Below are 24,547 nucleotides of genomic sequence, written 5' to 3'. Positions count from 1 at the left end.
AGAAGATATGGAGGCTTACCAAAAGTAATGGCCTGAGATAGCGTATGCCAAAACAGGTCAAAAAGGCTTGATGACCAATTGGTCTAGATGTATTATCTGGTCAGATGTCATCACTGCACCAACGGAGGGAAGGGGGGGAAGTAATCAGCACGACTTCCTCAATAATGATCACACCACCATAAGCCAAGCGAAAGATTCGTATAACATGTGAGAGATGAAAAACACTCACATAGTGTAATAACGTATTAACTTGGATTTATTAAAAATAACAATAAAAAACAGACTCACATTTTTTGCAGATTAAACAAGCATATAATATCGTGTAGCGGTAGTTGTGAGGGGTCCACCCGACATGTTTCAACTCAAAAAGGTCGTCTTCTGCAAAAAATGTGAGTCTGTTTTTTATTGTTATTTTTAATAAATCCAAGTTAATACGTTATTACACTATGCGAGTGTTTTTCATCTCTCACATGTTATACGAATCTTTCGCTTGGCTTATGGTGGTGTGATCATTATTGAGGAAGTCGTGCTGATTACTTCCCCCCCTTCCCTCCGTTGGTGCAGTGATGACATCTGACCAGATAATACATCTAGACCAATTGGTCATCAAGCCTTTTTGACCTGTTTTGGCATACGCTATCTCAGGCCATTACTTTTGGTAAGCCTCCATATCTTCTGGTGAGGGTCTTGGCACCGTTTTCAAATTTCTGTGCACCTCTGGTCGTTTATGGTCCATTCATCTACCAGGCTACCGGGTTTAATTGATCTTCCTGCACGTATAAGAAAAGCAACTGCATATTATTTACACACTGTTATCACAGACTTTTTTCTCTTGGTGTTATGGACTTTATATTTGATTTTGTCCTTTGATGTTTTTAAACACATATATGTGATATTTTTTTCACTAGTCACTGTCACAAGTGTTCACGTGAGATTTTCATTATTTGATGGTATTCAATGTTCAGTTTTTCTATATACTGTATTCACTCAATAGCGCCACACTGTGAATCTTTAGTTGCCATTTTTCCCTAAGTCTACGGGTGTGTTGGCTGCTTCCTTAGTTAGTTTTTTTAGCGCAGCGCTGTATTATTCCTTTTTTAAATATCTAATCATGTGCAAGCTAAAATGCTGTTTTTTTATTTTCCTTGCTTGCCCCCCTCGATCTACAGCGACTGCACTTCCAAGTGCACTTGCAGTGCAACGTGGATTTTCCTTTAGTAAATAACCCCCACTACTCCTTCCATTAACACCAATAATGGGACACTATTCTATTTCCTCCTAATGACACCAATGATGGGGCACTATTATTCTGTTAGGTACGTATATAGTGCCAACAAATTCTGCAGCATGATAATGAGGGCATAGAACAATATCAGTCCCTTTTCATGAAAAGATTTATGGTATTACGTCCCTGCTGTACTGATACACACACACTAGAGACTACAATGGGGGAAAGCCAATGAACTAATCAGTATTTTTTTTAAATTGGAGGAGGTAACCTGCAGACGTGCAAAACGGAAAAATTTGTTTCAATTCAGATAGATTGGTTATGTTATTAATTTTGTTTCATTGATTTGTTTTAGAATCCGTTAAGTTTGGTTTCATTTTTTGTTAAATTTGGTTTTGTTTATTCATTTTCGAATGAATTCCAAAATTTCGGAACGATCCAAATTCGGTTCGGTTGAAAAATAATCAACGTATTTCGAATCCTGTGTGAAATTTCGAATCCTGTGTGAAGAATAGCTGGTTGTTAAGGAGCGGGCCGGAAAGCCGGCCGCCACGCCCTTGTCAACCAATGAGTCATCAGCTGTCAGCGGGCTTCCCCACTGAGAGCTGAAATGTAAACAAAACAATGCCGCCAACTGAAAATTCAGAAAAGAACAGCGTGGGGGTCCCCCCCTTAATCCATACCAAGTCCTTCGTATCTCCTATGAATTTTAAGGGGTACCCCACAAAAAAACATGGCACGGGGTCCCCCCCAATCCATACCAAGTCCTTCGTATCGCCTATGAATTTTAAGGGGTACCCCACAAAAAAACATGGCATGGGCCCCCCCCCAATCCATACCAAGTCCTTCGTATCTCCTATGAATTTTAAGGGGTACCCCACAAAAAAACGTGGCATGGGGTCCCCCCCATTCCATACAAAGTCCTTCGTATCTCCTATGAATTTTAAGGGGTACCCCACAAAAAAAACATGGCATGGGGTTCCCCCCCAATCCATACCAAGTCCTTCATATCTCCTATGAATTTTAAGGGGTACCCCACAAAAAAAAACATGGCATGGGGTCCCCCCCCAATCCATACCAAGTCCTTCGTATCTCCTATGAATTTTAAGGGGTACCCCACAAAAAAAACATGGCATGGGGTTCCCCCCCAATCCATACCAAGTCCTTCATATCTCCTATGAATTTTAAGGGGTACCCCACAAAAAAAACATGGCATGGGGTCCCCCCCCAATCCATACCAAGTACTTCGTATTTCCTATGAATTTTAAGGTGTACCCCACAAAAAAAATTGCATGGGGTCCCCCCTTCCAATCCATACCAAGTCCTTCACATCTTCTATGAATTTTAAGGGGTACCCCATGCCACACTTAAAAAACATGGCGTGGGGTCCCCCCCTAAAAAAAAAACATACAAACTCCATGCACATCCCTGGTGAAAATGAAAACAGGATTCCTGCTCACCACTGAGCTAATAGTCCTGTAACCCCAAAGATGGCGGGTCATTACCTTAGTACCCGTACCATGGGCTTCTACATATTCCACCTCGTTGGTTGGGATGCCAGCCTCTTTATACAGGGAGTTCAGTAGTTGCTGTTGAACTTCTCCTGATGGGAAGGTCACGCCTGTCAGCAGAACACAGTAAAGTAGATTAAAATTTGTCAAATAACACCAGCAGTATTCCTAATTTCAGTAGTGGAGCAAGAAAATTGGGAAGAGTCGGCCCATTCGAAAAACATATTTCCAGATGCCCCGCTACAGCCAAAACATATTTTTTTATTTTAAAGAGTAAAAAAAAAAGTTTCTAATCCACAGCTTTGCATTGTTAGGGTGTACCTAAACAGTCCATTTCATGTATAGCTAATCAGGCTAACCCGCACACACTGAAGGGATGGCCATAGCCATAGCAGACTGTGTGACTGATACAGGGCCCAGAGACACAAGGGGGCCCAGCACTATCTGCTTTGGCAAACATATTAGGATTACCATAAAAGTATGTACTGTACTTCTCCCATCTTCAAACAGCAATTGAAATTGTGGCGCAAACAAATGCTAATGCACCATCCACATGAGTTAGCCTCTACCCCCTAGATCAGGGGTCTTCAAACTACGGCCCTCCAGCTGTTGCAGAACTACACATCCCATAAGACATTGTAAAACTCTGACATTCACAGACATGACTAGGCATGATGGGAATTGTAGTTCCTGAACACCTGGAGGGCCACAGTTTGAAGACCCCTGCCCTAGATAAATGTAAAGAAATGCTTGTGTAGCATAAGGTAGTTCATAAAGTGTTCATAAGAAGTTTATAAAAACCCCATAGGAAGGGTGTTGTACTTCAGTAGGGAGCTCCACCTGAGACAGAAACAAATCTCTGAAATTACAAAAAAAAAGGAACACAAGGGGGCGCCAGCTAAGTACAGCATCAATGGGTTCATTACAATTAAATTAAATTAATCGTAATAAACCCATTGATGCTGCACTAAGCTGGTGCCCCCTTGTGTTCCTTTTTTTTTTTTTTTTTTAGTAACTTCTCCCATCTTGCTTCCTTTTGACCTGTCAAATATACTATCAGAGGCTGGTTTCATTATGTCAGTTCAATAAATGCAAAAAAAAATAGCAAAAATAAAGAGAAGGAGAGAGGGGTGTGTGTTCTGCAGTCCTATCCTAGGGGGACATTTCTCCTCTATGAATACAATACTCTGAGTGTTGTTACTCTAGGATGAGAAGTGTGCTACTGGTAGGATCACCAGGTCAGAAAGATAAAAAAAAAAAAAGACTTTAAAAAAGAAAAACTATATATATATATATATATATATATATATATATATATATATATGTTAAACCAAAGTTATTAAAAAAAGTTATGGAGGAGGAATGCCAATAGATAAAATACATTAGCGACCCTTTTTCTTTTTTTTCCCCCTTTCTGTGTTTTTTTTATTTTTTATAATGGTCTTTGATTTATGTTAAGATATACTCTGTGATACGCATGCAACAAAAAATGTTTTTGTTTATATGTATAATAATTGTTGAAGAAAAAAATAAAATTTGTTACAATATATACTAAAAGGATGCTATAAATCAGGTATCCAAATCCCATGTGCAACTACAGGGATGGTAGAAGTCTCTATAAGGCTCGATTCACATCTATGTATGTTGCTTTTGAGCGTTTCTGCAGTGTTTTTTGTGGTGCTTGCCACGTTTTTGAGCAGAGTTTTTACAGCGTTTTTGCGGAGTTTTTGCCGCGTTTTGCGTTTTTTTTTTTTTTTTTTACAGTTTTTTTTAGACTGTATACAGTCTAAAAAAAACAAAAAACCAAAAAACCCAAAACGCGTCAAAAACGCCGCAAAAACTATGTAAAAACGCTGCAAAAACACTGTACTTGCGTTTTTGATGCTGGCCCATTGAATTCTATTACATGCAAAATGCTGCATTTTGCATGAAAAAAAGTCCCTGACCCTTTCCAAAAACGCAGAGGCACAAAAATGCATTGATGTGAACATGTTCCATAGGAACCCATGTTAAAAAATCCCCATGCATTTCTGCAAAATGCATCAAAAAAATGCACCAGTGTGAATAGAGCCTCAGGCCTTGTTCACAATTATGCAGATTGCATATTCCAGGTGCATTTTGTGTTTTTAAATACACATTTTTGATCCATTGAAGTCTATGGAACCAAAAACCAGGAAAAAAAAGGCCCTGACCCTTTCCATAAAATGCAGAGATGTGAATGTGACCCATAGGAAACCATGTTAAATGGACTGTAGTGTGTTTCTGCAAAAAAAAAAATAAATGCATAGGTGTGAACCAAGCAACAGGCCAAGCATGGGTGCAGACCTAGGAGCTCAGCCTAGTGCAGTGGTCATCAACTCCTGTCCTCAGGACCCACTAACAGGCCAGGTTTGCAAGATAGCTGAAATACATCACAGGTGATATAATTTGCTGCTCAGTGATTGCAGTATTCTAGTCTGCATCTCCCCAAGGTAATACTTAAAATCTGGCCTGTTAGTGGGCCCTGAGGACAGGAGTTGATGACCACTGGCCTAGAGAACTCATCACTAGGTTCCCCAAGAGATAGAATAGATTGTCAGGGGGTTCAACTCTCCAGCATCAAACAAAAGCTGAAATATCAGTTTGGGATGGACTGAGCCTTTAATTGGTTACCCACCGTTGTATCTAAGCTGCCCAATTTTATTATGGGTTGACATGCGGAGCTCATCTACATGAGAACAAAGGCATCCATTCACTTTGATGTTACACACCTTGCTCTTTGTAGCCATCTGTATTGCTTCCAGCATTCAATATTGTAGCATAAACCCGTTTTGCCATAGACTTCTTTGTGACCAGCACAGCACATGCAGCTTCAGAGCGACAATAGCCATTACCTTGTACAGCGAGAAAAAAAAAAGAGTTGGGTGTGAGTGACATCAACTGTAGTATGACACCGGCATCTATCTAATCCTACAGCACCTGGCATGTTTTCACTTGTACGCCTATAATCTAAGAGGAGCCTATTCCCCTGGGAATTACACACACTCACAAACATCACAATACTTGAAAAAACTATCATCTAAATGGGAGGTAGAGACCTTAGGCTGCCCATAGCTGACTTAATACCAAATATGATTGCATTATATATTTGACGCGTTTGATTTTTTTGCATGGAAACTCATGTTCTTCACCGTTTCTGACTTTGAGGACACTAGGGTTCTTCATGCAATTGTTGGTCTTTAGGCTTCAGAGTACACTATATGGGCAAACAATTGTGGACACCTGAACGTCACAATATGAGCTTGTTGGACATCTCATTCTAAAAACAATGACAAGCAATATAGGTTGGATCCTTCCTGTGCTGCTATAACAGCCGCCATTCTTCTGTGAAGGCTTTCCACCAGATTTCAGAGAGTGTCTCTGTCAGAATTTGTGCCCATCAAGCCAAAAGAGCATTTGTGAGGTTAGGTACTGATGGATGAAAAGACCTGGCTTGCAAATGAAAATCTAACTCATCCCAACAATGGCCAGTAGGGTCCAGAGGGTCAGGAGATTGCATGGCTATTGCGGCTACTGACTTAATTTTACGCAACTGTTTACAGTGCAGCTGATACAATTGAACTCAATCATTTTTATAATTTGTAGAGGTAATCGCATACTGTATATTTGCCCATGTGGTGTTATTTATCCATTTATAACTTGAGTCTGACCTTTGCTACTTCTCTCCCTATTGTTTCCCTGAAGTAGATGTTGCCCTCAACAATACTGAAGGACCCATACTTAAGTTGGCTACACATTATCCAATTTTCCTTTAGATTTACCAAAACCATATAATATGTATATAGTACGAAACACGTAGGCACATCTGGGCTTGTATCATGTATTTTTCTATATAGATATTTTTTTATTACCTTTTGTCAATGTCTTTGTACTGTATGTATTTATATTTAATAAAATTAATTATATTGTTATTTTGACTATGCTTTCTCAGGTTTGTTGTGCCTCTAAAGTCCGCCCAGGGTGTCCTTGGTGACCCCCTTTTTTTCAATTATAAAAACGCAACACTTTTGTGTTTGCCCCTATTTATTATGAGCTGAACTTAAAGATCTACGACTTTTTCTATGTACATAAAAGGCCTAGTTCTCCCAAATATTGTTCACAAATCTGTCTAAATCTGTGTTAGTAAGCACTTCTCCCTTGCCGAGATAATCCATCCACCTCATATCCAGCTGCTGGTTAGACAGCATGATTATTGCACAGGTGTGCCCTAGGCTGGCCACTCTAAAATGTGCAGTTTTATCACACAGCACAGTTTTGAGGGAGCGTGCAATTGGCAGGATGACTGCAGGAATGTCCACCAGAGCTGTTGCCCTTGAATTGAATGTTCATTTCTCTACCATAAGCCATCTCCAAAGAAGTTTTCAGAGAATTTGGCAGTACATCCAACCGGCCCCACAACTGCAGACCACTTGTAACCACACCGGCCCAGGACCTCCACATTCAGCATATTCACCTCCAAGATCATCTGAGACCAGCCACCCGGGCAGCTGCTGCAACAATCGGTTTGCATAACCAAAGAATTTCTGCACAAACTGTCAGAAACCGATTCAGGGAAGCTCACCTGCATGCTCGTCGTCCTCATCAGGGTCTCGACCTGACTGCAGTTCGTCGTCGTAACCAACTTGAGTGGGCAAATGCTCACATTCAATGGCGTCTAGCACTTTGGAGGAGAGGTGCTCTCTTCACAGATGAATCCCGGTTTTCATTGTACAGGGCAGATGGCAGACCGCGTGTATGGTGTTGTGTGGGCAAGCGGTTTGCTGATGTCAATGTTGTGGATCGAGAAGCCCATGGTGGCGGTATGCTATAGACAACGAACACAGGTGCCTTTTCTTGATGGCATTTTGAATGCACAGAGATACCGTGACGAGATCCTGAGGCCCATTGTTGTGCCATTCATCACCTCATGTTGCAGCATGATAATGCACGGCCCCATGTTGCAAGGATCTGTACACAATTCCTGGAAGCTGAAAACATCCCAGTTCTTGCATGGCCAGCATACTCCCCGGACATGTCACCCATTGAGCATGTTTGGGATGCTCTGGATCGGCGTATAAGACAGCGTGTTCCAGTTCCTGCCAATATCCAGCAACTTCACACAGCCATTGAAGAGGAATGGACCAACATTCCACAGGCCACAATCAACAACCTGATCAACTCTATGCGAAGGAGTTGTGCTGCACTGCGTGAGGCAAATGGTGATTACACCAGCTACTGACTGGTTTTCGGACCCCCCGGACCCCTGTGCAAACTGCACATTTTAGAATGGCCTTTTATTGTGGCGAGCCTAAGGCACACCTGTGCAATAATCATGCTGTCTAATCAGCATCTGGATATGCCACACCCGTGGAGGTGGATTGATTATCTCGGCAAAGGAGTAGTGCTCACTAACACAGATTTAGACAGATTTGTGAACAATATTTGAGAGAAATAGGCCTTTTGTGTACATAAAAAAAGTCGTAGATCTTTAAGTTCAGCTCATGATAAACAGGGGCAAACACAAAAGTGTTGCGTTTATAATTTTGCTCAGTGTAGTTGATGGTAAATCTAAAGAAAATTGAACAACAAAAAAAAAGTGTAATGTGTAGCCAGCTTAAGCATCTCCCCAGCCTTTAGCTGGCCTAAAATAGATGATAATATACAGCATAGCAATAAAGATAAAACGTGATTTGTCTCGATATGTGAAAGTGTATGTCAACCATGCAATGGAGCCTTTATTTTAGCTTCAGTGGATCTTGTTTGAATTAATGTAGCAAAATTGAGCAGTCGGAGATTGTTGACCAGATCTTAATAGATGTCCTACACAGGTGTCACTGTTTACCTACCTGAGGCATCAAAAGACTTGCAGGTCCCATCGGGGCTCAACATCCCAAGTTTCATAAACTGAACTGATGTGTTGGGTTTCAATAATAGGTTCACACCACCTACAATGGCTGCATCGCACTGCCCATGGTAGATAGCCTTGTAGGCATTTTCTAATGCCAATAAACTTGAGGAGCATGCTGTGTCTATGGCCAAACTGGGCCCTAAAAGAAGACAAACAAATAGAATGTGAACAAAAATCAAAGACCCTCCAGTAATGGTAAGTAGTATATAGATGCAACAAAGTTTACCCTTGAAGTCAAAGAAATAAGATATACGGTTGGCAAACATGGCACGTTGGCATCCCGTCATGCTGTACCCGAGCAGTTCTTCTGGATCACGACTGAAAGCTTCACCTGCTTCTGACCCACTGACACCTACCCAGACCCCTGTTTTTGTACCACGTAGATCTGATGGATTAATTCCTAGAAGCAAGAAAAAAAAACAAAGGAGACATAAGGAAAGACGAACCGTTCCTGTTGACAACTGCAGCTAAACAGAACTTTCTTTTAATTTCTATAGTGCAGTCAAAAAATATAGTTTGATTTAATGGGAAATACAGCTATTTTTCTGGCTCAAAGTAGAATCATGGAATACAAACATTCCTTTGTCAACCCTACATTGTTGTTCCCATGACATCCCACCTCAGCTCAAGGCCAACTCTACCACTGGTATGACCTGGGCAGTGTACCAATGACTTTTGACTTTTCAGAGGAAGGTCCTCTCGCCTTCACCATCCCCATTTTTCCCCTATTCTGGGAAACCCAACTTTTTCTAGCCAAATGACCCAAAATGTCTCAAACCGAGCCGTTCCTGGATGTTCAGAGCACAACACTTTTTTGTTAATCAACAATAGCCCTCTCTGGAACAAGTGTCGACTGATCCCAGACTGGGAAGTCTAGGATTTTGGCCCACAGCCCAGTTCTCTTTTTTAGAACCAAAGCGTGAGAATTTATGTGCCCACAACACTACAAAGATGAATGCACACAACCAGAACCACTCAGGCACCTAGTCTATTTAATGCACTCTTTGATCAATTCCCCACCACAAGATTATACCACTACATTTTTAACTAAGTGGCAATGGGATCTACAAATACCGCTCATCACAACAGAGCAAAATCAAGAAAGCAAGAGAAAGCAGAGAAAGCAATGGAGTTCCAGAAGAATGTCTACAACAACATGTGGCAAATACTGAAAGAAATGGGAATACCAGACCACCTCACCTGTCTTCTGAAAATATTGAATGCAAGTCAAGAAGAAACTGTTAGAACAGGACATGGAATAACCAACTGGTTCAAAAAAAAAAAAAAGAAAAGAGTGCGGCAAGGATGTATATCGTCATCCTACTTATTTAACCTATATGAAGAGTACATCATGCGAAATACCAAGATTGACAAATCAAAAGCCTGAATTAAGATCGGCGGGAGGAATATCAACAATCTGAGATATGCAGGCGATACCACACTAATGGCAGAAAGTGAAGAAGAACTAAAGAGTCTCTTAATGAAGGTGAAAAAGGAGAGAGCAAAAGCTGGCCTGAAATTGAACATTAATAAAACTAAGATCATAGCAACCGGTCCCATCACTCCTTGGCAAATATAAGGTGAAGTAATGGAAACAGTGACAGATTTTATCTTCCTAGGCTCCAAGATCATGGCAGATGGTGATTGTAGCCATGGAATTAAGAGAAGCTTGCTTCTTGAGGAGGAAAGCAATGGCAAACCTAGACAACATTTTTAAAAGCAGAGACATCACCCTACCGACAAAGTGCTGCATAGTCAAAGCTATGGTATTCCCAGTAGTAACCTGGACCATAAGGAAGGCTGAATGCCGGAGAATTGATGCTTTTGAACTATGGTGTTGAAGAAGACTCTTGAAAGTCCCTTGGATGGCAAGACAATCAAACCAGTCAATCTTGAAAGAAATCAACCCTGAATATTCAAACTCCAAACTCCCCCAGATGCTGGAGATGTGGTCAAGAAATAGAGTACATGCTACACCTCTTATGGCCCTGTGACATTCTTAATTCATTTTGGAAGAAAGTTTAGCATATATCCTCAAAAAACAATTACAGATCCCTTTGACCTGGCCTTTATTCTCATACATCACAACTCCATACCAAGGGAAACTTACAAAACCTCAGCCCTCCCTCACTTGATTAACACGGGAGCTGTATACTGGATATGCATACCTGGTGCTCCTCTGATCTTCACTGTGGTTGGCCAAAATTAGATTAAATTGCATACGTCAAGTGGAGGACCTTGTTTCTTCTCACAAGGGAGCACATGACAAATTTTGGAAAACTTGATTCTACTGGACTAAATCGGCATCCACCTCTGAGTTTGAGGCTCTCCTGCGCAATAGCTCCTCGCAACCCTAATAATGCTCAAGAGCTGTGCATGGGCGGCCATCGGGTGTTGATAGGGAGAGACATCTATTCACTCATCTACTCGTCCTCCACCCCTTATACCATCTCCTCTCCCCATGTCTTTCCTGTCACCTTTCCTGGACTCTCCTCCACTATACCACTTCCACTCCACCCCACCTAGATCCCTATACTTATTAACACCATCCCACTCCACTCCTAAGTAGTTCAATAATATCCATACACTGGGGTGTGATTTCCTTAATCAGACAGCATTCACATCCATAATGTGTTGTCTTCTAAATTAGGAGATCCTATAGAAAAGTTAGATACATATTGCCCAGTTTACTACTAGTATGTTTACATGTCAGCTATTTGGAAACTTACTATAGTGAACTATGGGATTTCTGATCACCACGTTGCTTATGTAATCTATATGTATACTGTCACTTCTTTTGTATGTTCCTTATGTATAAATAACCATAATTTAAAAAAGAAAAAAACAACATTACGCTATAAATTGGGATGAAGCATTTTTTCATGGAAGGCCAACAATGTCAGGCTGTTAGCATTGCAGAAGAAAATAATTATTTCCTTAGTAGCATTATGATACCCTTCAGTGTTATGGTTGTTGCGTGGTAACATAATAGGAAACGTTACGTCGATACCTTGAACTTGTTCTTCCAGGTCTGTTATACTCCGGTGTGCTATGCTCTGTTATATTCTCTGAATACACCTGGCATTTACTACACCTAATAAATCCAAAAATGTGCCCTGTCTTCTTTTAGTAAAAGCTGACCTTTTTAGGTGAAGTAAAAATGCCTTGTAGTATATAAAGCCTCCAAGCCTATCTTGCTTTTAAATGACCAAAGTTTTCTCAATCTAATGATGTATTAAGGTTCCTATGTTCACAATGATGTCAGCTCTAAAAAGCATGGGAGGAAGGAGAATACAGCAGTGAACTGCCAAAGAATGGCTAAGGTTGAGTGTCAAAGAGAAACTTAAACCAGACCAAAGATAATCTAAGAAACAGCAGACAGCCTAAATTGGCTGGCCATGACAATAAGGAAAATTGAGCATACTTATCATGGCAAAGTCTTTAATCACTCTTTATCAATATATTGGTTCAGCCCAAATTTTCATCTCTCTTACCTCCATCTACTATGGCTTCATAGGAAACTTCTAAAAGTAAGCGGAGCTGTGGGTCCATGGTGTGAGCTTGCTTGGGGTGGACACCAAAGAATGACGCATCAAACTTGTTGATTTCTTTAAGTTTTCCATTCCTAGCTGGCAATCCGTACAGACCTGAGGAACATAAATCAATGAATACAATGAAAGGGAGTGACTTCTTTTGCACCCCTGATACAACATTGGTGACCTTAAGCACTTGACCTCCAGAGGGTTTTACCCCCTTTATGACCAGACCATTTTTTGCTATTCAGCACTGCTCAGTTTTAACTGGTAATTGCGTGAACATGCAACACTGTATCCAAAAGTAAATGTATATCATTTTTTTCATACAAATAGAGCTTTCTTTTGGTGGTATTTTTTTATTATATACATGAAAGAAGGCTGAAAATTTTGGAAAAAAACAAAATTTTGTTTATTTGAGTGCATTTTGCCCTCAACACTTCATGAAAACTGCTCTCCTTAAACTCACAAATTACCTACTAACGGGTAAAACCAATGGACACTATTCTGTACTACTTTTCCAGGACCTCTCTGCTGCCTTTTGCACAGTGGACCACCCCTCCTCCAAAAAAACTCCACTCCTTTGGTCTCAGTGACTGTACTCTTCGCTGGTTCTCATCCTATCTATCCCACCGCTCCTTCAGTGTCACTTACAACTCTATTTCCTCCTCTCCTCTTCCTTTCTCCGTCTGGGTCCCCCAAGGTTCTGTTCTTGGACCTCTACTTTTCTCAATCTACACCACCTCCCTGGGTCAGTTCATTGCCTCCCATGGCTTTCAATATCATCTCTACGCTGATGACACCCAAATCTATATCCCCACCCTCCAGCTCTCTCCATCTGTCTCCTCACACGTCACCAACTTACTAGCAGACATATCAGCCTGGATGTCACATCACTTCCTCTTACTCAACCTATCCAAAACCGAGCTCATGATATTTCCTCCCCTACGTGCCACTTCCCCTAATTTCTATGTCAAAATCAACAGCGTAACTATCACTATCAACTTGTCCCCCCACGTCAGGGTCCTAGATGTAATCCCGGACTCTGAATTAACCTTTTGGCCCCACATCCAATCGCTATCCAAAATTTGACATCTCAACCTCCGCAACATCTCCAAGATACGCCCCTTCCTAACCAATGTCACCACAAAGCTTGGTGGTGACCACTCCCTGGTCATCTGCTGCCTCAACTACTGCAACTCCCTCCTCACTGGCTTACCTCTAATAAGCTATCCCCACTTATATCTGTGCCACTGGCTATAATAGGTCCTAATAGGGTAGCGCCATTTCCCCATTTTTTCTATATATACTTAAATAGTCCCATTGGGAACTAATTAGAGGCAGGCTGCAACCCTTTTGATTCCTGAGCGCGGACTTGTAATTTATATCAACTATCCCCACTTCAGTCCATCATGAACGCTGCTGCCCGGCTCACCCACCTCACAAACCGCTCAGCGTCTGCTATACCCCTCTGCCGATCCCTCCATTGGCTGCCGCTCAACCAACAAATTAAATTCAAGATCCTAACAATAACTTACAAAGCCATTCACAACCTAGCCCCCAGCTACATCACTAACCTGGTCTCGAAATACCAACCAAATTGTTCTCTTCGCTCCTCCCAAGACCTCCTGCTCTCTAACTCACTTGTCAACTCATCCCATGCTCGCCTCCAGGACTTCTCCTGAGCCTCTCCCATCCTTTGGAATGCTCTACCCCAATCTGTCCGACTTTCTCCTACTTTGTCCACTTTCAGACGATCCCTAAAAACTCATCTCTTCAGGGAAGCCTATCTGGCCCCCACCTATCAACTGTACATTTGTTTTCTCCATCAGCACATCCCCCACAGTTATCACCTCTTGACCTTCCCTCCTATGCCCTGTACACACGAAGGGATTTTCCGACAACAAATATTTGGTGGGAGCTTGTTGTCGGAAATTCCGACCATGTGTAGGCTCCATCGGACATTTTCCGTCGGAATTTCCGCCAAACAAAATATGAGATCTGGATCTCAAATTTTCCGACAAAAAAAATCCATTTGTCGGAAATTCCGATTGTGTGTACACAATTCCGACGCACAAAATTACACGCTTGCTCGGAATCAAGCAGAAGAGCCGCACTGGCTATTGAACTTCGTTTTTCTCGGCTCGTCGTACGTGTTGTACGTCACCGCGTTCTTGACGTTTGGAATTTCTGACAACATTTGTGTGACCGTGTGTATGCAAGACAAGTTTGAGCCAACATTTGTCTGAAAAAAATCCACGGTTTTGTTGTCGGAAAATCCTATCGTGTGTACAGGGCATTAGAGTGTAAGCTCTAAGGAGCAGGGTCCTCTGATTCCTACTGTATTAAAGTGTATTGTATTTGTACTGTCTACCCTCAAGTTGTAAAGCACTGTAAACTGTTGGCGCTATATAAATCCTGTATAATAAAAAAATAATAACAACATTTTCTACTTTCTGTTATAAAGCATATCCAATGAAAAAAATTTAATTTCTTCATAAATTTAGGCCATGTTGCATGTCTTTGGTAAAAAAAATAAATGTGTATATTAACGGGTTTATGCTAAAGTTTTTTTGCTTCCTAATAAGTGTATGGGTTTTAAAAAAAATCTTGTTTCTATCCACTATATAATTACGCACATTGGGGCGGTCATACATGTTCATTACATACCCAGACTCTGTGCTAATAGGACTGAACAATTGATGTGCCACACAGGTGGCTGGTAAAAAAAACGGCGGTTAAACAGTGTTTTTACCGCCCTGCATGACTGACGAACTACAAGGTGACACGGTGGTCGCTCTGTTCACATTGACGCAACCGTTATGCTTCGCAGTGCGGCAATTTAAATTCAGCATCTCAAGTCTGCCAATGGGTGCAGCTTGCCAAACTTGCTCACTAAAGTCAATGGGACCGTCCCACAAATACTCTTGGGATAAAAAAACAAAAACAAAACAGAAAACCAGGCATTCAGGAAGTGGCAGTATTGCCTTCTGAAAGCCTGTAAACTGGCTCTAAAACTACCACTGAAGAAGCGATCCAATGCAGATCACTTTTCAGAAGGACCATACACCCGAATGGAAGAACCAGTCCTATTGGTACATTGATTTTATGTAACAGACTTTTTTTTTTTTTTTTAATAAACAAAGGTGCTTTATTGTTGTCATGTAGGGTGATAAACAGCATATTAACCACTAGGCATCCGCGCTTTAGCCTAAAGACGGCTACAGCGCGGACGCCAATTGCCGGGAGGGCGTCCCTGGACGTCCTCCTGTTTACTTCCACGATGCGCACATCGGGGAGATTCTGTGCTGGCCGTGTCCCTTGGACACAGTCAGTCACAGATCACTGTAAATGGCCAATCACAGCGGCCGTTTACAGCGCGATCGGAGCTTCTGAAGAGAGATGATCTCATATGTAAACATATGAGATCATCTCTCATTGACGGCTCTCCCTCCTCACACAGAGACCACGTGTGAGGAGGAAGAGCTAACGGCTGCAGCGGTGAGTGTCAGAAAAAAAAAAAAAAAAAAACGAAAATAAAGTGACCACAGTACCTGTCAGTGCCACCTGTCCCTACTGCCATCTGTCCCCACTGCCATCTGTCCCCACTGCCATCTGTCCCCAATGCCATGTATAAGTGCCATCTGTCATCAGTGCCACGTATAAGTGCCATCTGTCATCAGAGCCACGTATAAGTGCCATCTGTCATCAGTGCCACATATTAGTGCCATCTTTCATCAGTGCCAGGTATTAGTGCCATCTGTCATCAGTGCCACATATTAGTGTCATCAGTGTCACGTGTCATTAGTGCCATCTGTCATCAGTGCCACGTATCAGTGCCATCTGTCATCAGTGCCACCTGTCAGTGTCACGTGCCATCTGTTATCAGTGTCATGTGTCATCAGTGCCACTATCAGTGCCATCTGTCATCAGTGTCACATGTCATCAGTGCCACGTATTAGTGCCATCTGTCATCAGTGCCACATATTAGTGCCATCTGTCATCAGTGCCACGTATTAGTGCTATCTGTCATCAGTGCCACGTATTAGTGCCATCTGTCATCAGTGCCACATGTCATCAGTGCCACATATTAGTGCCATCTGTTTTCAGTGTCACGTGTCATCAGTGCCACGTATTAGTGCCATCTGTCATTAGTGCAACATCAGTGCCACGTATCAGTGCCATTTGTCATCAGTGCCACATCAGTGTCACGTGTCATTGTCTTGGTGCTCTAGGGCCTTCAAAAGTGTAATAGGTAGTCAACAAGTTAGATGTGTAATTTATGCTCCTAGAACACCTGACGGTGCTCACAGCATGTTGGGCCTCTCTATGTGGCCAGGCTGTGAAAAAGTCCCACATGTGGTATCATAATACTCAGGAGGAATAGCAGAATGTATTTTGGGGTGTTATTTGTGGTATACACATGCCATGTGAGAGAAATAACCTATTACAATGACAATTTTGTGGGAAAAAAAATCTTCATTTTGCAAAGAATTGTGGGAAAAAATGACAACATCAAAAACCTCACCATGCATCTTACTAAATACCTTGGAATGTCTGCTTTCAAAAAAGGGTCATTTGGGGGGTATTTGTACTTTCCTGACTTGTTCGGGTCGCAAGAAATGAGTTAGGCCACCAGTACATCAGGTGTGATTAATTTTTTATGATTTGCACCACAGCTTGTAGACTCTATAACTTTTACAAAGACCAAATAATATCCACTAATTTGGGTTATTTTTACCAAAGATATGTAGCAGTATAAATTGTGGCCAGAAACAAAGAAAAATGTGTTTTTTTTTCAAAATTTTCAGTGTTTTTTCATTTATAGCGCAAAAAATAAAAAACCCAGAGGTGATCAAATACCACCAAAAGAAAGCTCTATTTGTATGAAAAAAAAGGACAAAAAATTAATTTGGGTACAGTATTACATGACTGAGTAATTGTCATTCAAAGTGTGAGAGCACCGAATGCTGAAAATTGGTCTGGTCACGAGGGGGGTATAAGTGCCCAGTTGTCAAGTGGTTAATGTAGCAGCCTTTTTACTTACTTTACCTGCATGAGTCTTACTGGTGTACAAAAACAAGATATACAGAGCAAAATGTATTTCGTTATTGTAGGGGCTCTGACCCTGAGGAGGAAAGGAGGAAAATGACTGCAGATATGTGATGCAGGCTCCTAGGGGGCTGGCTATCAAGGTCATGGGCCAATAGGAATGTGTGTGGGTGGGGCTGAGAGGCAAGCACTGACACTTCCCTAGAAGAAGTGTTAAGGCTTCACCAGTCATTACGGCTGGGCATTGGATGGTGAATGGCTGCTGCAGGTAGGATCACCTCTAGGTGCATGCACATCTTACATACAACAGCTTGCCCCGTTCCCCACCAGGGACAAAAGGGACTCACCTGGCTTCCACCTTCTGTCATCCTCTGTGACCAAATCCACTCCTTGTATGAGGTTGTCCCAGAACTCCTGTAGATTGTCTGATTCTGGGAGCCTCCCAGCAATTCCAGCTATCACTATTTCCTCCATGGTTATTCTGCGGACAACAAGAAGACTTCGGCGTTAACATGTAACATGTAAAATAAAAATAGCGTAAATTCAGTAAAACAATATTGCACAGGTTGAACAAAAGGCATAGTCAATTTTATATACAGAGCCCCACAGTCTGATGATTGGGTGTTTTCCAAACTTATAGAGCAGGGATATGCAATTAGTGGACCTCCAGCTGTTGCAAAACTACAACTCCCATCATGCCTCTGGGTTTCATGCTTGTGGCTCTCAGAGTCTTGCTATGCCTCATGGGACTTGTAGTTCTGCAACAGCTGGAGGTCCGCTAATTGCATATCCCTGATATAGAGAGAGAGAGTCTTGTGACTCTTCTGATCAACACTTTCACCTACAACCTTTTACATACACTTTTGTTTTTGAACGACCTAGAGAGATAAAAGCATAATCATATTACATTTTTGCCCCCAATCGCACAGAACGAATGTACATGCAGTCCCAGGACGAATAGCTCTGATTTTTTTTTTTTAATAAATACAAGCAAAGCTATCTATTGACTAATTCAATAGAGTGAAATTCTGCATTTTCAACCACTCGTGGGGGGGTGGGGGGGGGGGGGTTGGTTTGCTACAGACAAATAGGCTGTACACCTTCTAAGGGAAGTTGCACGTTGCAAGGGAATTTGCCTTTTCCACCCTCACACTATACGCTCCCATAAAACCACAAATCCAATAAGTCAAAACCCTCATCTAATGGGTGATATTTGAATGTGTGTCTTGTATGGGGCCACAAGAACCTATGGGGGCTCCTGTCTAAATTGGCCCCAGTATGTGTGTGTATGAATGTGAGTTATGGGCCTTAGATTGTAAGCTCCTTGAAGGCAGGGACTGAATGTACAATGTATAGGTAAAGCACGGTGTAAATTGATGGTGCTATATAAAGTATCTTTAATAAATACAGTGCCTTAAAAAAGTATTCATACCCCTTAAAATTTTCCACATTTTGTCATGTTGCAGCCAAAAACGTCAATGTATTTTATTGGGATTTTATGTCATAGACCAACACAAACTGGCCCATAATTGTGAAGTGGAAGGAAAATGAGAAATGGTTTTCCAAATTCTTTACCAATAAATATGTGAAAAGTGTGGTGTACATTTGTATGGCGCCCCCCGAAGTCAATACTTTGTAGAACCTTTCACTGCAATTACAGCTGCAAGTCTTTTTTGGGGATGTATCTACCAGCTTTGCACATCTAGAGAGGGACATTTTTGCCCATTCTTCATTGCAAAATATCTCAAGTTCTGTCAGATTGGATGGAGAGCGTCTGTGAACAGCAATTTTCAAGTCTTGCCACAGATTCTCAATTGGATTTAGGTCTGGACTTTGACTGGGCCATTCTAACACATGAATATGCTTTGATCTAAACCATTCCATTGTAGCTCTGGCTGTATGTTTAGGGTCGTTGTCCTGCTGGAAGGTGAACCTCCGCCCCAGTCTCAAGTCTTTTGCAATAGGTTTTCTCCTAAGATTGCCCTGTATTTGGCTCCATCCATCTTCCCATCAACACTGACCAGCTTCCCTGTCCCTGCTGAAGAAATACATCCCCACAACATGATGCTGCCACCACCATGTTTCACGGTGGGGATGGTGTGTTCAGGGTGATGTACAGTGTTAGTTTTTTCCGCCACACATAGCATTTTACTTTTAGGCCAAAAAGTTAAATTTTGGTTCCATCTGACCAGAGCACCTTCTTCCACATGTTTGCTGTGTCCTCCACATGGCTTCTCGCAAACTGCAAACGGGGCTTCTTATGACTTTCTTACAAAAAAAGCTTTCTTCTTGCCACTTTTCCGTAAAGGCCAGATGTGTGGAGAGCACGACTAATAGTTGTCCTGTGGACAGATTCTCCCACCTGAGCTGTGGATCTCTGCAGCTCCTCCAGAGTTACCATGGACCTCTTCTCTGATTAATGCTCTCCTTGCCCAGCCTGTCAGTTTAGGTGGACGGCCATGTCTTGGTAGGTTTACAGTTGTGCCATACTCTTTCCATTTTCTGATGATGGATTGAACAGAGCTCCGTGAGATGTTCAAAGCTTGGGATATTCTTTTGATAACCTAACCCTGCTTCAAACTTCTCCACAACTTTTTCCCTGATCTGTCTGGTGTGTTCCTTGGCCTTCATGATGCTGTTTGTTCACTAAGGTTCCCTAAAAAACCTCTGAGGGCTTCACAGAACAGCTGTATTTATACTGAGATTTCAACTTACACACAGGTAGACTCTATTTACTAATTAGGTGATTTCTGAAGACAATTGGTTCCACTAGATTTTAGTTAGGGGTATCAGAGTAAAGGGGGCTGAATACAAATGTACCCCACACTTTTCACATATTTATTTGTAAAAAATGTTAAAAACAATTTATCATTTTCCTTCCACTTCACAATTATGTGCCACTATGTGTTGGTCTATCACATAAAATCCCAATAAAATACATTTACGTTTTTTGGTTGTAACATGACAAAATGTGGAAAAAATTGCAAGGGGTGTGAATACTTTTTCAAGGCACTGTAAATGTGCAGAACAGCGCTCCTTATACCCACGTGTGTAGAATATGAGATCAGTTGTTCAAATGCCTAGGTACACAGTCATGTGAATGGAACAGTATTACATGTTTTTCCCCCCTCCCGGGTATTATTTTAGAGGAGCATGGTGGAGGGGGTTGTATATTTACTATGGGGGTCCATTTACTAAAGGCGAATAGACTGTGATCCAGAGCTTAGTAAAAGAGGGGAAACTCTGCTGACTTCCATCATCCAATCATGCGCAAGCAAAAATGCTTTTTTTTTTTTTTTTTTTTTTCCTTGTACGTGATTAGGTATTCTTTGCAAAGTGAAGCTTTACCTCATTTACTAAGCTCTGGAGCAACTGCACAGTCTATTTGCCTTTAGTAAATCAACCCCTATAGGTCATCCTACTGTTAGCCAAGCTTCCGTTGTGTCCCACCCTTGTCCAGGGTGCTGAAAAGCGAATTCACTAACAATCGGGGGGGGAATGTTCGATTCCTAAATGAGCACTATACCCACACCTCCCAACATTCTGAGATGGGAATGAGGGACACCTACTAACAAATGTATGTAGGCATAAGACACGCCCCCTGCCACACCCCCTTAAAGGAGAATTAACCAAAAGAAAAAAAAAAAGGTTTATTAAATCCACAAGGACTTTTTTTTTTTTTTACCACTACTATTCCTTTATATTGGCTTTTAAAATGTACAAATGCAGCAATTTAGAATTTGGATGAAAGGTTTAGCTCCGGGAAACACTTCTTTAACCTCACTGGCGGTATGATTATTTCAGATTTTTGCGTCTCTTCTCTCAGCTTAAGGCAGCAGAGACCTCAAAGGGGTTTATATCCCAAAGCTATAGTATACTGCTTCACCGGTATCTTACAAAACACCCCACGACAGTGAAAATGAAGTGGGAAGTGGACGTAGGCCCACTAGATGAGGATCAGTGGGAAGAGGCCCTACAGGCAGTGACCACTTGCTCCTTAACCTCCCTGGCGGTATGATTATTTCGGATTTTAGGTGCTGAAAGCGGTACAATTATTTTGCATGGAAATTTGGCGTTTTATATTGTAGGCCTGTAATTCTTAGCAATAACACACTTGGATCTGTCCACCAAGAGTCTAGTAGATATCCCGGGTATGATGAAGTTTGAAACACTAAATCATAAATTATAATATAATAAATAAATATAAATAATTAAAAAAAAAAAAAAATATATATATATATATATATATATATATATATATATATATATATTAATAATAAAATAAATTTCCCCATGATTCACTATCGCTCAATTCTGCAAGTGATTCTAATTTACTATCGCTGTTTTCTAGCTGGTCTAAAGCCACTTTTGACGTAAAGGGACACTTTTTGGTTGCTATGGGCAATCTCAAGTTTCCAGGCAGAAAGAACAGTATATATAATATAAAACTGCATGCAGGGCATGGGCCAAAGCACTGGGGACAAAAGGGAAGTGAAATGATTTCATACAGTACTGTAATCTGTAAGATTACAGTACTGTATGTGTTATGATTTTTACATTTTTTTTAAATTGCCGCCAGGCTCCGCCCCCGTGCGTTGCGCCGCTCGCAGGGAACGGAGGCGGGCACAGAGAGGCTTGGAAGGACAGAGCCCGCAGACAGCGCGGGGGGGACATCGCAGGATCCTGAGGACAAGGTAAGTAAAGCCGCACCAGGATCCTGAGATGTAATCCCGAGTGTGGCTCGGGGTTACCGCTAATGGTGCTGAAATTTAACCCCCGAGCCACACTCGGGAAAACCGTCAGGGAGGTTAAAAATAAAAAGTGCATTTTATATACATCTATATAGATCAGACCAAAATGAGGGACAAATGAGGAGGAATGAAGGACAGAGGGACATTGCTCCAAATCAGGGACAGTCCCTCCAAATCAGGGACAGTTGGGAGCTATGCTATACCCAAAACACAAAGAAACATTTGGGGTTGATTTATTAAAGGCAGAAAAAAAAAAAAAGACTAAAGCAAAAGCAAAAAGCTTCAGAGCTTAGTAAATGAGGCAGAGCTACTCTGATTTCCACCATCCAATCATGTGCAAGCAAAAATGCAGTTTTTTTTTTTTTTTTTTTTTAATTTTCCATGCATATGATTGGTTATTTATTGCAAATTAGTGCTAGGGCCTACCTGATTGGCTACAGATTTATTGAATCGTTTCGGTAGGTCCTCATATTACATCCAGTGTTGGTTGTACGTCAGATTGTAATGTGTATGGTGACACTATGGCTGATTTACTAACAGCAAAAATAGACTGCGTATTTTTCAGAGTGAAGATTCACCTCATTTACTAAGCTCTGGAGCAACTTTGCAAAGTGCACAGTCATTCTGCATTCGGTAAATCAACCTCATTGCATGTGTTATATAACAGAGTGAGCAACGCCATGCACAGGCGTGCGCACAGGGTGTGCCAGGTATGCCTGGGCACACCCTAATAACCCCGTGTGGTGCATTTTTCCAATGTTTAGTCCCCTAATATTTCACCAAATAAAACAAATCTATTTTTTTTATTCTAAAAAATGTAAAAAATTATTAAAATAATATTGTATCTGCCCTACTGCCACCACCAATATCTGCCCTTATGACACCATTCACTGCTCTACTGACACCTTCCACATATATACACATGCACACACATATATGTTTGAGCTTTGGGGTGCACACCCTAATGCAATAGGCTGCGCACACATATGATGCCACGTATGACTGTTGATACTGTGTAACTCTCGTTGTTACAGCACGTTATCTGTTGTAGTAATGATCTACGTAAGATGCAATTGTAGGTAATAGCAGGACACAAAGTCCCAGTTTTTAGTTCTGCTCTGTTAGTTAATCGGAGGAGGAAGAGAGATATGTACAGGAAATGATTTCTTCCTGTTATAATCGCCTTCGTTCTACATATCTTCTTTCTGATAATCTCTTGAAAATGCTGACATTTTCACACAGGGATATTACAATCTGAACTCTGGGATAAGCAAATATTGTGTAAATACAGGAGCTATGTGTATTCCTCCTTGAAATCCAGTGTGCTTTTTTTTTTTTTTTTTTCTTCCAGATCTTTGCATTTAATCCAGTGTGACACTTTTTCTCTGTGCAGCAGCTTCCTGTGATAAAGACCGCTCACTGCTGCTCTCTCTCTATGGAGCAGGGTGACTGGTCTTGTCTCCGCCCCCTTCTATAGTTTTCTGCAGGCAGACTGTAAGAGAGTGGACTACTAAGCCCCTCCCACAGCCCTGCTCTCTGCACAGGCTATGCACCGCATCACTACTTCTATTACAAGGTAATATCTGGGTTTGTGAACGCATTAGGCGCACACATGATATCCTTTGTGGCTATTAATGAATACATTTTTTAATTAAAGTTGTTTTTTTTTTTAATGCCCGGAGTTCAGCTTTAACTCTTTTATAGTGCGTTCCAGTTGATGAAAATTATGTCATTTAAATACAAAAGCCCTGTAATGACATTCACTTATCTAAAATCGGTACTGTTTAAGTAGCTTAAGCAAATATTGAAACTACACACTTGTGTATATATATATAGGTTTAAAGGTGAGATAAAGTGTTGTAGTATGGCTACTGAGTTGTTTTTTTTTAACCTCTTCTGGGCCGTCCCACGTAGATATACTGCGGCAGGGCGGCCCTCCTGATCGCAATCACGTACGTGATTTGTAGTTCCGGGTCTGGGGCGTGCAGGCGCAACCCGCTCCCGCTGTCACTGGACACAGCGGGAGCCAATCAGCGGGTCCGGTGGTCCCGAAGTTCGCCGGCACCCCGCGATCGTCCCCGAGAGAGGCAGAAATGGTGGTCTGCCTATCTAAACAAGGCAGATCGCTGTTCTGTGAGATCGGAAGATGGAGAGCTTGTGCTTCTGCTAAGCAGGAATACAGATCTCTGTCTTCCCCTAGTCAAAGCACCTCCCCCACAGTTAGAAAGCACTCCCAGGGAACACATTTAACCCTTTGATCGCCCCTGATGTTAAAGCGGTAGTATAGTCATTTTTTTTTAACTTTTACCTACAGGTAAGCCTATAATAAGGCTTACCTGTAGATAAAAAGAATATCTCCTAAACCGGTTATATTCCCCTCGCAATGAGCCGCTGACTTCAGCGGCACATGTGCTCCGGGGATTCTCGGCTGGAAGTCCGGCAGACGCCAGACCTTGCCGGAAAGAAGTGCGCGCGGGAGTGACGACATCGTGGCTTCCGGCACTGTGAAGACACGCCGAGGGAAAATGTCAGCTCCCTCGGCATGG

At 41.7% G+C, this 24,547-nt stretch overlaps 1 protein-coding gene across 1 annotated transcript in view; it reads right to left on the bottom strand.

Moving 5' to 3' along the window:
• Positions 1 to 24,547, bottom strand: part of FASN (fatty acid synthase) — a 145,845-nt gene that overhangs the window by 98,169 nt on the left and 23,129 nt on the right. The window contains exons 2-7 of the mRNA XM_073606706.1: positions 17,598 to 17,731; positions 12,160 to 12,312; positions 8,892 to 9,065; positions 8,604 to 8,804; positions 5,490 to 5,612; positions 2,734 to 2,849 (exon numbers count right to left, since the gene is read on the bottom strand). Of these exons, the coding sequence (XP_073462807.1) occupies positions 2,734 to 2,849; positions 5,490 to 5,612; positions 8,604 to 8,804; positions 8,892 to 9,065; positions 12,160 to 12,312; positions 17,598 to 17,724 (894 nt within the window). The 5' untranslated portion in view covers positions 17,725 to 17,731. The remainder of the gene's footprint in view (positions 1 to 2,733; positions 2,850 to 5,489; positions 5,613 to 8,603; positions 8,805 to 8,891; positions 9,066 to 12,159; positions 12,313 to 17,597; positions 17,732 to 24,547) is intronic.

The sequence above is a fragment of the Aquarana catesbeiana genome, linkage group LG12 (assembly GCF_042186555.1).
Source record: "Aquarana catesbeiana isolate 2022-GZ linkage group LG12, ASM4218655v1, whole genome shotgun sequence".
Lineage (NCBI taxonomy): Eukaryota > Metazoa > Chordata > Amphibia > Anura > Ranidae > Aquarana > Aquarana catesbeiana.
Note: the sequence above shows the minus strand (reverse complement) of the source record. Positions and strands in the feature narration are given on the sequence as shown.